Here is a 13,925-nt window from a genome sequence, read left to right on the forward strand (position 1 = left end):
CTGCAAAAGCGGCTTGAATGAGAACACGTAGAGAGCGGGCGAAAGTGGATCGTCCTGCTTGACTTCACGGAACACATCGAAAGGCTCTGAGACGTGATCTTTTATTTATTTATTTGGTAATACTGTCAACCCTCATAGAGGGTAATAACAGAGAGGACATACATAAAGTATGTACAATGCTCAAAAAGTTTTTTAATACATTGACAACTCACAATGAAAACTGGTATTCTCTTAATTAACAATTCAACATTCAAAAAATTGGCAGATCCCAAGTACAGTGGGAATCAATAATATGCGAAGCACGAATAAGAAAGGTTGATATGTCACTTTAAAATAAGCACAACGTTACGAGGTGGAAGTAAACGATGCCGTACATGACTTTCGTGTCATAATTATCATGTTTAGTTGTGACATTTACCTTCGTCATCTATTCTCATCACGTGATACGAAGTTTAGTACCAGTGGAGCTAGCGAAACGGCCGCTAGCACGCTATTATCGTGGTATGTTGTCCTTTTCCTAAATGACACGCTCGTCAGCATTATCATGTTTGCACCAGTCATATATTTTCGTAATTCATTGACGTCACGTAACACGAAATTCGGTATATGTGGAGTTATCAAAATGGCCGCTAGCACGTCATGAAGGTACCAATATACTTCCTGCAGTGTTGACGCGCGCGCAGGCTAGGCACAGCGACGCTACATTGGCAAATCGCGAGCACTCTATAGTCTAACGCCAGGTGCGACCGGCGCGACTAGCGTCCGTTGGCACGGCCCGACGGCAAACCGCGCGAAATTCACGCCGATGCGTTACCCAGACCATAGCCTCCTATATTTTTTTGTGCCCGCGCATTAGCGCTAAATACATACGCGCCATCCGTCCCTTATAGTTTTGGCGCTCGCCGCCAGATGCCGCACCGATCCCATAATAACAGCAGACGACGCGGCCTATGCACGCTTGCGTTTATGACGGTCTAGAAACCGTCTACATTGCATTGGATTATGCGTATACGTTAAGAAGTGCGCACACACCAAATTTTTAACACAAGCACTGTATGCAGAATGCAATGTGAGCTTTGTTATTTGATTTCGCGCTCAAAGCTTGAGCACTTTTCGAGACAATGGTTTGACATGAAAATCTTTTGCCAAGTCGTGTTTGTCAGTCACACTCGTCGCGAAGTTCAGAAAAAGTGGGCGGAGAAACTTCACGAGCACAACCTCCAAAAGTTTTTTATGATGTCCCGGGGTCGAGCACTTGAGTTTGTCACGTTTCTGTAGTATTTGCGCGGCGTTGTCAACGGCAGCCTTCAGTGGCTGATTCATCTTTCTCGCTCTTGCGAGGAAAACTTCCGCGTAATTCTTTAGAGAATTTAGAACCATTACGAGCTCAGTTGACGGATACAGGAGTCCACCTCTGTCCTGGTGCCTAATTAATGCATCCGATGGCGCAGAGGTGTTTGGTTTAGTCACCAAAGTGAAGCATTCATCACAGGAAATGGTTTCGTGGACTGTTCTTGCAATATAGCCACCAACCATTGCTAGTGCAGCAACATCTGGCGTTGGGAGCAACGTCTTCCCCCTGTCGAGGCTCTCCTCGAGGATCGTGGTTGATTCTGCTGGAAATGCTTCACCGTCATTCTGCGCTGCTCTTGCCGATCGCTGTAGGAGTGCTGATGTGGAGCAGCTGCTGCTGTCTGCAGTAGGCTCGTGCCCAAACGTACACCTGGGTGGATATCTCCACATTCAATCAGAACATGCTCCGCCGTTTCCTTATCTTTCCCGCAGCATGTGCATTGTTCTTCTTCTTTACTGAATCTTGCTTTATAACTACGCGTTCTAAGGCAACCCGATCTCGCTTCAAACAGTAAAGCGCTTCCCCTTGAATTATCGTAAAATGCCTCCCTCCTTATTTCATTTTTGCCCTTTCGGTAGTTACTCAAAGCCGGTTTTTTCTCCATAGCTGCCATCCATTCTCTCGTTTTGCGCCTCGGCGCTCCGCCAGGAGCGCTCGCATCCCATAATAGCTCGGGGGACGGCGCTGAGGGACCGACCGCTCGGGCACAAAGTTATAGAGGAGGCTATGCCCAGACAACACTGCGTCCCCTCTTTTCATGACGGAGGGATGCCGGACGCGCTGAAACGCGCATGCGTAAAGGCAACGCAGCGTGGCGCACGTCTGCGAGTATATGGCAAAACCGGCGGCTGGCGTCGCAACGCCGGCGTAACGCGAAGAAATAAACGCTGGCGAGCACACGCACCATAAAGTCGAAATGTATTGGTGCCTTGACTGTGGCATGTAGTCATGTTCTCACATGACACGCATCTCATGATTATCATGATTGCACTAGTCACATACCTTCGTCATCTATTGACGTCACGTAATGCCAAATTTGGCACACGTGAAGCTAGCGAAACGGCCACGAGCGCATCATGAGTGTGGCATGTAGTCATGTTGTTACATGACACGCATGTCATGATTATTATGTTTGGATGTGTCATTTACATATGTCGTCCATTCGCGTCACGTAATGCCGAGTTTCTAATTGAAGCTAGTGAAACGGCCGCAAGCGCATCATGAGCGCAGCATGTAGTCACACGCATCTCATATTTATCATGTTTGCACCAGTATCATACCTTCGTCATCCGATTGACGTCCCGTAATACCAAATTTGGCATATGTGACGCTAGCGAAACGGCCGCGAGCGCATCATGAGGGTGGCATATAGTCATGCTGTTACATGACACGCACATCATGATTTTCATGTTAGGGTCTGTCGCTTGCGTTCGCCACGCAATCATGTCATACCATACCAGTTTCGCAACATGCCATGTGAACAAAACCACCGCAAGAGCCGCAGGACCAAGAAATGTAAATCATGACATTCATGACATCCATGTCATGGTTTTCATGTTATGACTAGTCAAATATGCTCTTCATACAGTCATGTTATGCCATACCAAGTTTGGTATCGATACCATTATCCAAACGGCCAGAAAAGCTAAAAGTCGTAAGCGGCTTGATAGATAGATAGATAGATAGATAGATAGATAGATAGATAGATAGATAGATAGATAGATAGATAGATAGATAGATAGATAGATAGATAGATAGATAGATAGATAGATAGATAGATAGATAGATAGATAGATAGATAGATGGATGGATGGATGGATGGATGGATGGATGGATGGATGGATGGATGGATGGATGGATGGATGGATGGGTGGGTGGGTGGGTGGGTGGGTGGGTGGGTGGGTGGGTGGATGGACGGACGGACGGACGGACGGACGGACGGACGGACGGACGGACGGACGGACGGACGGACGGACGGACGGACGGACGGACGGACGGACGGACGGACGGACGGATGGATGGATGGATGGATGGATGGATGGATGGATGGATACGCTCATAGTCGCTGAAGTTCTCTAAGAAATGCTTCGCATTTCATAACAATTCATGAACAATTCAAAATTCACAATCATTTTTCAAAATATTTGCTATGAACATGAAGTCGCTTACATGACAACAGCAGCACTAGGATGAAAATAGAGAGCCCTGACCATGCTGATGAACTTGGCACTGAAGCCTGCCTGCTTTAAAACAATTAAGAGGTACTTATGACTAATAATATCAAATGCCTTCACTTGATCAATATAAGAAAGAATTCCACGAAGGTTGCGTGAGTTCAACCATTCTATGAGATCCCTCAGTCTTTTTTTTTTGAATATTTCAAGGCGAAAATTCGGGTTTATCTATTGATTTCTGTCCTACGATTGAGCTACCCGGCGAAAGCTTAAGCCCTTGCTCAAAGCCCACCTATCTTGATCTGGTGTCTGCGTTCATTCTTGTAAACATTGTATCCAAACATTGTAAATCACAACATTGTAAATAAAAAAGCAAACGTTACGCATGATTCATGCCCAACATCAATACGTAAGTGATAGGCAGCGTGTTCTTTCATTTAGTAAATATAGATACGTAACTTCAAAGACCGAAGTGTTTATTACACCGTGCTGACAATGTGACGCTGTGAACTGATGTCTCCAACTTTCGCTAAAACAGTCAGGGGATTTTAACCCAGTGCTGTCACCTGCCACTGACTTTGCATTTTAAAAATCTGTGCATATCCACGGAATGAATGATGAGTGGGTTGAAGCGTCCGTCAGTCGAAGCGTCCGCCCGTTCGTACGTGCGCTCGTTCGTGCGTCCATCTGTGTGTCTGTCTGTGTGCTTGTCTGTCCATCCGTGCATCTGCCCGTCCATTTAGTGAACACTTAGAGTACCGCCTTCTCGCTTCTTTTTATCATATATTCATCATATACAAGTACCGCCATCCAGCGGACAATGCTAGGACTAAACGAGAGTATGCACCACATTTCTGCTGTCAGTGCTTTGTTAACACCGAGAGCGTGATAACATGTGGACATGCGGATGTGTGTCCGAGGGGGGTATGTTCCACAGGCTACGCACTACAACGGGGGACGTACAGGCCACGCCATAAGGAGCTTCGCCCCTAAAATAACTCGTGTCTTCACATTACTACCAGATGATCCCATATCTCACGCAGTACCTCCAGACAAACCATCGTCTTCTAGCGTCCTTTGCAGTGAAGCACGGAGGCACGCGGCCAGTTTTTAGGGGCGAAGCTCCTTAGGTTGTGGTCGTTTCCTCGTGGTAGTAGTATGTTGTAGTAGTAGCCGTTTCTAGTTGGTTTTCAGGCGTTGCGTGTATATATCCTTGGAAATAATATCACTAGATTGGGTTAGTGGTTTTCGTATAGAAATTCACAGCAGATTCATGGAGTGAAGATGATGGGTGGTGGGACTCGTCCGTCCGTCACAGACAGAAGGACGGAGGGACATACAGGCAGGCAGGCAGGCAGGCGGGCGGGCGGGCGGATGGACGGACGGACGGACGGACGGACGGACGGACGGACGGACGGACGGACGGACGGTTCACCCTACTCATCGTCATTCACTCCATGAATATGCTGTGAACTTTTTAAAGGAGTATTCAGAACAACATGCCATGACAATACTCCCTGTACCAATTCAAACAAGAACTCATAAGGTTTCTTATGCGCTTACCTGAAAATACTGGAAAGCGAAAGCTTTTTTATTCTTCTTCTCCTCAGTCGATGTACTTTTCTTGCTCCGCCGACGCCCAAGGGCTTTCTGCACTGATCGTGGTTTTACAGAGCCTTCAGGATTGGAAGCGCCATATGTGCTTTTGCTCCACCTCCGTGATCAGCGTGCTTTTGACCAAGCCACGTGGTGATGTGATGACGGCATCATGTGACGTCATAATGACTTAACACATTTGCTGGTCTGTTCGGTCACAATGATTTCATAAAGCGACGTCATCATGACGTTATAATCCGGCGGTTTGTTTGCCCATCATGACGTCACGATGACGTCACTGTGCTATGATGACGTCATCGCTTGTTGATGTCACCGATAGCAGACGACGACGGCAAACGCCGGTTCATTTTCACATTTTATGAGGCATCTTAGGCTTCTGCCTTAATAATGAATTTTGTACGTTTGTTAGCAATAATAATAATAATAATAATAATAATAATAATAATCTTTATTCTGGCATGTTACAGTTACGTGCCACCGAGATAAGGCAAAAGGAAACAGACGTAACTGTTTCCTGACTAGGCCTATGTCCCGGCAGAGGGAGCTTCGCTGGCGATTTGTCCTCACAGAGTAAAATGGCACCTCTTTTTTTCATATCTTAGAGAAAATTTCAGCACATCGTTCTTTTCAAATCCGCGGTCTTCCGCGGCAGCCTTCATACGATTGCCATGTGAACTGCGAGTTTGTCGTAAAGCAGGCCACCGTGAGGAGGCGGATGCTGTGACGGAAAAACATGCATCTCGTTTGTTACGTCGTGCAGTTCGTGTGAATATGCGCGCCCACTTAAAAACTCGTTGTTAGGCTCCCTAATGCATGTCACTATCTGCCTGAAGTGGCCGTTTTAAAACAGCTCTTGGTTTTGGGTGTGAGGCAGGAAACTTACGGAATCACGCATATCTCTGTGTGAAGACAAAAAATCACCACCCAAGCACCGCTCAGTGTAGCTGAATAAATAGTGAAGCTGAAACGTGTTGCGTCGATGTTCAACTCAAGCAGGAATTTATCGGGTGTCTTCTGCTGTAGCTTCTCATTTCTCTCACCATATGTAGGTTACGCGTGCTTGGAGCTTTGCGTTTGGAGGCCTTAACATAAACGTTATTAATAACACTCAAAGGGTTTTATGTGTAGTGATACATGTTACGTTCAGTATTAAGTACATGCATATTGTGAGCGCGACAAGCGAATGACTCTTTATTCTCTTTGTAATCATCATCACCTGTACATCTTCTTCATCTAAGAATATCATCACCGGCGTGATTGAGCTCGAGCCTGGCCGAATAAACCGGTTCCTCACAAGTGGTGGACTGTGCTTTTCGTTCCCTCAAGTCCTCTCGCCCGTTCTCGCTGGAGCTCCGCTCGGGTCGTCGCGTACAACCCCCTGCCATGGCGGCCCAAGAAAACCCTGGCCCATCCAACGTCACCGTCCTACTGCAGCCACCGCCCGCCGCTCCGCCCAACAACACTCGCCTGCGTGATCCACCTGTGTTTTCCGGTCTCCGAGGCGATGATGTCGAAGACTGGATCAAGAACTACGACCTCGTCAGCGATTTGAACAGGTGGGACAATCCACACAAGTTGCGCAGCGTCCCATGTTACTTGTCCGATGTTGCGAAAACTCGGTTCTGGAACCACCACCTGGATCTTCCCGACTGGGACACTTTCGAGCAGCAAATTCGTCAGGTATTTGGTGCCCCTGCAGTTCGCACTGAGGCAGCAAAGAAGAAACTCGCTCAACGCACGCAGCTGCCGGGTGAATCTTACACCTCTTATATTGACGATGTCCTTGCACTGTGCAAGCGCGTTAACACCAGCATGTCTCAAAACGACCAAATACGCCACATTATTAAAGGCATTAACACCGTCGCCTTTAACGCCCTCGCCACGCAAAATCCTGCCACCACCCAGGACGTGATAACCATCTGTCAGCGACTTGACGAGCTTCAGTCTCTTCGCCTTTGCTACGATGCCACCGACGTTCCTTTGCCTGCACCCCTCGACTTGCGTGCGCTTATTCGCGACATCGTTCGTGAAGAGCTGCACGGGCGCTGCTCTTCCTGTGCTGCGGAAGTTACTTCACCTCCTGAAAAAGATAGCTTGCGAGACCTGATTAAACAAGAGATCGCCTCCGCATCGCGTGCGACGTGTTCCAACAGTCCCTGCGTGCGCCAGACGCGCACGTACGCCGAAGTTGCCGCACTCTCTGCCGCACCCACCGTTTCCGTGCCTACAACAGCAGACCATACGCCTGTGGCTTCGTTATCACCGCCAGTGCGTGCACCACCTTACTACGCACCTCAGCAGCGCCCACCTCGCCCAACCTGTTACTACTGCGGCTATCGAGGACATATCGCTCGGTTTTGTCGAAGGCGCCAACAAGATGAGCAACGCGGCTACGCTCCCGAAGAACATCGAAGCTTCCGTCCGACCATAAACTACTTACGGCCACCCCCCCCCCCCCCCCGATCGTCCTATTACCGTTCACCGTCACCTACTTACCATACGGACATGCCTGGGAATTCCCGTACGTCTCGCCGCGGGTCGCCTTCGCCAGGTCGCCGTTCAGTGTCGCCTCTACGGCCCGCCTCCCATTCCACGAACGCCCACGCGGAAAACTCCCCGATGCAGTTTTAGGAGGGGAAACTGCATCCCTTGGACAGCTAACAATTCCTCCAGAGCGGCCATCGAATTTGATAGTAGTGTTTGTAGAAGGTGTACGTGTTGAGGCTCTTGTAGACACTGGCGCTGCCGTTTCGATTATTCGTGCTGATTTTTGTTCCCGCCTTCGAAAAGTCACCACACCTTATGGCGGCCCACCTCTACGTGCGGCGACCAACGCTCTCATTCGTCCACTTGCACAGTGTACCGTTCGTGTCTGCATAGAAGGCATTCGTCATCACATTGTTTTCGCAGTATTTCGTGAGTGCACCCACGCTCTCATTCTTGGGTGGGATTTCTTGTCTTCTGCGTCCGCTTTCATATCATGTGATCAGCGCCTCCTGCATCTAAACGCCACTGACTCTTCTCCGCTTGAACAAGATGGACGCATCCGCCTTGTCACCAAGTCAGATTATGTACTTCGGCCATACATCGAAGAAATTATAAGTGTTAATTGCACCGACATTGTGGATGGCGACGTACTAATTCTTCCTTACGGTCATACCCTACGTAGGGGCATTGTGATCACACCGGGACTTATTCGCTTCTTCGATGGGTGTACGTACCTAACCGCCATAAATCAAACGCCCGAGTGTGTACTGCTCCCCTGTGGCTCAACAGTATCTTGCGCGGTCGACAGTGAGCCTGTTGCGATTGTTACTCTTCCGAACAACAACCACAACGATGTTCCGAAGTCGCAATCATTGCCATTCAATGCCTCTGCCACACCTGTGTCGGCGACAATAAGCAATGACTTAACACCTCATCAAACTGAAGATTTGCTCGCCCTGTTAAATAGACACCGTTCTCTATTTGACGTAAACTCGCCCGCCCTCAGCATGACTACCACCGCTACTCACAGCATCCAGACTGACGGCTCTCGTATTGTACATCGGCGTCCATATCGCGTGTCTCAGGCAGAACGCAAGATCATCGAGGAAAACGTCTCAGACATGCTACGACGCAACATCATACGTCCTTCCTCGAGTCCCTGGTCATCCCCAGTTGTTCTCGTTCAAAAGAAAGATGGGACAGTGCGTTTCTGCGTCGATTACCGTGCGCTAAACAAAATAACGCGCAAGGATGTTTATCCCCTTCCTCGGATCGACGATGCACTGGATTCATTACAGGGCGCAGAGTATTTTTCCAGCCTCGACCTTAGGTCAGGCTACTGGCAGATACCAATGTCGGAGTCTGGTAAAGAGAAGACCGCCTTTTCAACGCCAGATGGGTTGTACGAGTTCAATGTGATGCCATTTGGACTCTGTAATTTGCCCGCCACCTTCGAACGCATGATAGACGGCGTATTGCGTGGTTTGAAATGGAAAACATGTCTGTGCTATCTCGATGACATAGTAGTGTTTTCATCCACGTTCTCGCAGCATCTACAACGTCTTGACGAAGTCCTCACATGCCTTGCAAAAGCCGGTCTACAGCTTAACACCAAGAAATGTACCTTTGCTAGCAAGACAATCAAGGTTCTCGGCCACCTTGTCAGCAAAGAAGGAATTCGGCCCGACCCCGAGAAGCTTGCCGCTGTCCTCGATTTTCCTCGTCCACTACGTCAGAAGGACCTGCGCAGCTTTCTTGGGTTATCTTCTTACTTCCGGCGCTTCATACGTGATTTCGCGGAACTTGCGTCTCCGCTCCATCAACTCCCCGCAAAGAACGTCCCCTTCAATTGGTCCGAAGACTGCGAAAGCGCTTTCACGGCATTGAAGCAAGCCCTCACGTCGGATCCGGTACTGTGCCACTTCGATTCCACCGCACCCACCATCCTTCACACCGACGCAAGTAGTCATGGTCTCGGTGTGGTACTCTTGCAGCGTGACAAAAACTCACGCGAACGCGTCGTTGCTTACGCAAGTCGTGCTCTTACCGCTCCAGAAAAGAACTACACTATCACAGAGCAGGAGTGCCTTGCTGTTGTTTGGGCAGTGCAAAGATTCCGACCATATCTTCACGGCCGTCATTTTACCGTCGTGACCGACCATAACGCCCTATGCTGGCTTTCATCGCTGAAAAACTTATCGGGTCGCCTTGGTCGCTGGGCGCTTCGCTTACAGGAGTATGATTTCAATGTCACCTACAGATCTGGGAAGAAGCATCAAGATGGTGATGCTCTATCGCGCTGTCCTTTGCCCAGCGGAAGCAATTAACCATCGATACTCCAATACAACAGCACCTCTCCAATCGCAGCGCTAAGTTCATCACCTGCCACCCTATCCGTCCTTGTTTCACAACAACGTGTCGACCCATACTGCCGCACCATTGTTGACCGCTTGACCGGCTCTACTACTCCTCCAAACGCCAGACTCCGTCGACAACTTAAACAATTTAAGCTTGTCGGTGATGCTTTATGTCGCTACGTTTACCACATCGATGGCAACAAGTGGGTACCCGTCATCCCACGTTCCCTGCAGCGTGAAGTTCTGGAAGCCTTTCATGATGATCCAACCGCTGCTCATCTAGGCTACCACAAGACTTACGACAAAATACGAAGTCGTTGTTTTTGGCCTGGCCTCTCTTCAGCCGTCGCTAAGTACGTCGCCTCCTGTCTCCATTGCCAACGGCGAAAACGACCGACAACTGCTCCGGCTGGCTTAATGCAACCTCTTCCTTGTCCCGCCTCACCTTTTGAAGTCGTTGGAATCGACTTGTATGGCCCTCTTCCTATATCATCCAATGGGAATCGCTGGATTGTCACGGCAGTCGACCACCTTACCCGCTACGCAGAAACAGCTTCTATACCATCTGGGACTGCCACTGAGATCGCCGATTTCTTTCTTCGCCACATCTTTTTGCGTCATGGAGCACCACGCATTATCCTCAGTGATCGGGGCAAAGTCTTCCTATCTTACATTGTCGAGCAAGTTTTGCGTGCCTCGAACACTGTTCACAAGACCACTTCTACTACCACCCGCAGACCAACGGATTGACTGAATGGTTTCATCGGACCCTATCGGACATGATCGCCATGTACATTCACCCCAACCACACGAACTGGGATGCAATTCTACCCTTCGTGAGATTCGCCTATAATACGGCTGCTCAACGCACTACCGGCTTTTCTCCATTTTTTCTCGTCCATGGTCGCTCGCCGAGTTTCGCTCTGGATGTCTCTTTCCTTTCGGCCCCTGCACCCTCGACGGCTCCTTTCTCTGAAGAATTCCTATCTCGTCTCGCACACTGCCGTAACCAGGCCCGTGTTAACACCGGCCTCTCTCAAGACACTCGAAAATCTCGCTACGACTCGTCTCGCCGTGTTGTGAGTTTTTCCCCTGGTGACGAAGTTCTTCTATGGACTCCACTACGCGTCCCCGGCCTATGCGACAAATTCATCAGTCGCTTCATTGGGCCATACACGGTGGTCGAACAGACATCTCCTGTCAATTACCGCGTTTCTCCTCTTAGCGCTAGTCCTAATCATCGTTGCCGAGGAACAGAGATAGTGCACGTATCTCGTTTAAAGCCTTATGCGCGACGCATTTCATAATACTGTCAAGCGACCAGGCGGCCGCTTTCACCGCGCAGGGGAATTAGTGTGAGCGCGACAAGCGAACGACTCTTTATTCTCTTTGTAATCATCATCACCTGTACATCTTCTTCATCTAAGAATATCATCACCGGCGTGATTGAGCTCGAGCCTGGCCGAATAAACCGGTTCCTCACAATATATGCTGCAAAACCTGAAGAGAAACTATATATAGCAAGCGTGGAAACCCTTCGATGTAGCGTACGCTAGCATTTTGGTTTCCCCGCACTCACGTTTCTGGAGCTTGGACATCCATGTCCTGTCTGTCGCTTAACTCGGACCTCTGTGCGCAGAGGATCAACGTAAAAACAACCTACCATTACCCAGCAAAAGCCTGGTATGAACTTACAAGCAACCTAGAAACAACCTGCATTTCCGAGCTAAGGCCTATAGAGACAAGAACCAACCGGATTAGTAATTAGAATCATATAGCTTCACTGCTTCAGGACTTGCGTGACTTAGCAAAAGCTTCGCCGATTTCTCGCGACTTGGTCGCTCACTAGCCTACAAAAGAGATGATTCAAATTGGAACCGCTGAACCTGAAACGGCTAAACTGGTTTGTGGGCGCTCATGTGGTGTGCAGTGTTTCTTTTTCGTTTCATGCATCCGGTGTACGTAACTCGAATGAAACGCTCGCAGCCCATGCATCCACGGCGCTGAACGAAAAGCTGACGGCGGCGTTGCAGAAAGGTGATCCCGCTGAGATTCGCGAGCTCATACTCGAAGGACATGGAAGGCACCTGCTGGGCCGCACCAGCTGGAATGAAGAGGTGCGCCATCTGCTCAAAGGTCTGCCCAACTTCCTGGTGAGTGCTTCCTGTTATAGCATTCTTGTAGTGAGCTCTTACCTATTTATTCAATATTTTATTTATTTATTTATTGAGTCAATAAATAAATTTAATAAATAAATAAATAACCACCTCTACCAGGCTAATTAGGAGGCAGGCAGATGTGGTTATCTGTATATTCAACTGAAGGATTATACATAGTAGAGAGCTTGATCAGTACAGCAAGGAAACAAGAAATAGAAATTTACAACGATAAAAAACGCCATGCATTGTAACCACAACACGGTAAAGGTATACACATATATACATAAATCATGAAAGTCTTGCCGCATTACCATTCACTTATGTGTGATTCGTGTAAAAATGAGTGCCAGATATTTCAATCTCGTTTATGAGTTAACGAACGCATCATTTTTGTGTAGCCACAAACTCCAACGATATTGTTCAAGTCTGTAACAATGTCCTTGTTTAAACTCTCTTAACCATTTCTTCAGATGTGTGCGTTCAAAGAAAAAAAAAACTTTACGAACTCACCAAATTAGCGTGAAGCGTGGACGATGAATGGTATGGGTGTGTAAATATTGAAAATCTGTCGCGAAATATGCAGTCCTTCTTGTGTACTTTAGATAACCTTACTTCATATCTGTTTTGAAAATATTTATTGTATTTATTTTTTTGCAAACGTGAGCCGTATTCGTATTTGCAATCCATTCTAAGCACATTCGATTTTCTTCGAAGTTAAAAATCTGATAATTGCGTATTCCTAAACTGAATAGTAATGTTAAGTCGTGATGTCTCTCTAACCAACGTGCGTCGGTACTTTCAGGTCGACAGACGTAGTCCTTATGGAACTATGCGTACGTCGAGGAATTGAGACATTTCGAGTGTTTGGGAGACTTCCAGTAGTCTCTATGTATATACGGGCTCAGCGTAATACGTACAGTAACTCCACTTTGGATGATGCTTTAAAAGAAAAAAAAAACATAAGCCGCCGTCCCTCCCTGTGAATGTGAATTTTCAATGAATCAATATAATATCACACAAGCAGAAGGGGATGGGATGTGTTACGTTTTATTGTAGCTTGAGGCTAATTACAATACTAATCGCTTTGTGGTCGCTATGGTAGACCGTGATCGATTCCGCGACCAATATCGTTACATATTTCTCCGAAACCAATTCCAAACACAGTCCGTTCGGCATGGTTGGTTTATTTTTTTACTGGCAGAAGAAAGTTCTTACACGCACTGCACATATTGAAGTTTGTAACGTCCCCGTCAAAGAGCTGATTAGATTGGTCGACTGATAAGCGCGATACTTGCATGTTTTCGCAAGCGTTTTTTGCTTCATGGCGCTCCTGGTTGTATCGGAGGTATTATCGTTTTTGTTGGGCTTCTCGGACGAGAAAAGCTGGGTTGCGCCAACTACGCTGTTCAACAACATAGATTTTTTTTCTTTTCCTTGAGCAGTGTATTAGGTTGTTCTTAAATGTCTTTGGTCTACCCGTGGCAGCAGTTTTAAAATGAACTTCATGAGTTGCGGCACGGAACGGAACTTCTTTTCATATAGCAATATATATATATATATACATATATATATATATATATATATATATATATATATATATATATATATATATATATATATATATATATATATCTGTGTGTGTGTGTGTGTGTGAAAAGTACAATGAATTCACGCTTCTAAAAGGCCTAGATGACTTTGCGCAAAATTTACGATTGGAGGAATGTTTCTTCAATAAACCCCAAAAAGATCACCCAAGTTTTCGTTGGGTAATCAGACG

At 47.4% G+C, this 13,925-nt stretch overlaps 1 protein-coding gene across 1 annotated transcript in view; it reads left to right on the plus strand.

The window, feature by feature from the left end:
* LOC119178575 (uncharacterized) overlaps positions 1-13,925 on the plus strand; it is a 129,884-nt gene that overhangs the window by 56,536 nt on the left and 59,423 nt on the right. The window contains exon 14 of the mRNA XM_075867818.1: positions 11,976-12,142. Within this exon, the coding sequence (XP_075723933.1) occupies positions 11,976-12,142 (167 nt within the window). The remainder of the gene's footprint in view (positions 1-11,975; positions 12,143-13,925) is intronic.

This window comes from Rhipicephalus microplus, chromosome 1 (genome assembly GCF_043290135.1).
Source record: "Rhipicephalus microplus isolate Deutch F79 chromosome 1, USDA_Rmic, whole genome shotgun sequence".
Lineage (NCBI taxonomy): Eukaryota > Metazoa > Arthropoda > Arachnida > Ixodida > Ixodidae > Rhipicephalus > Rhipicephalus microplus.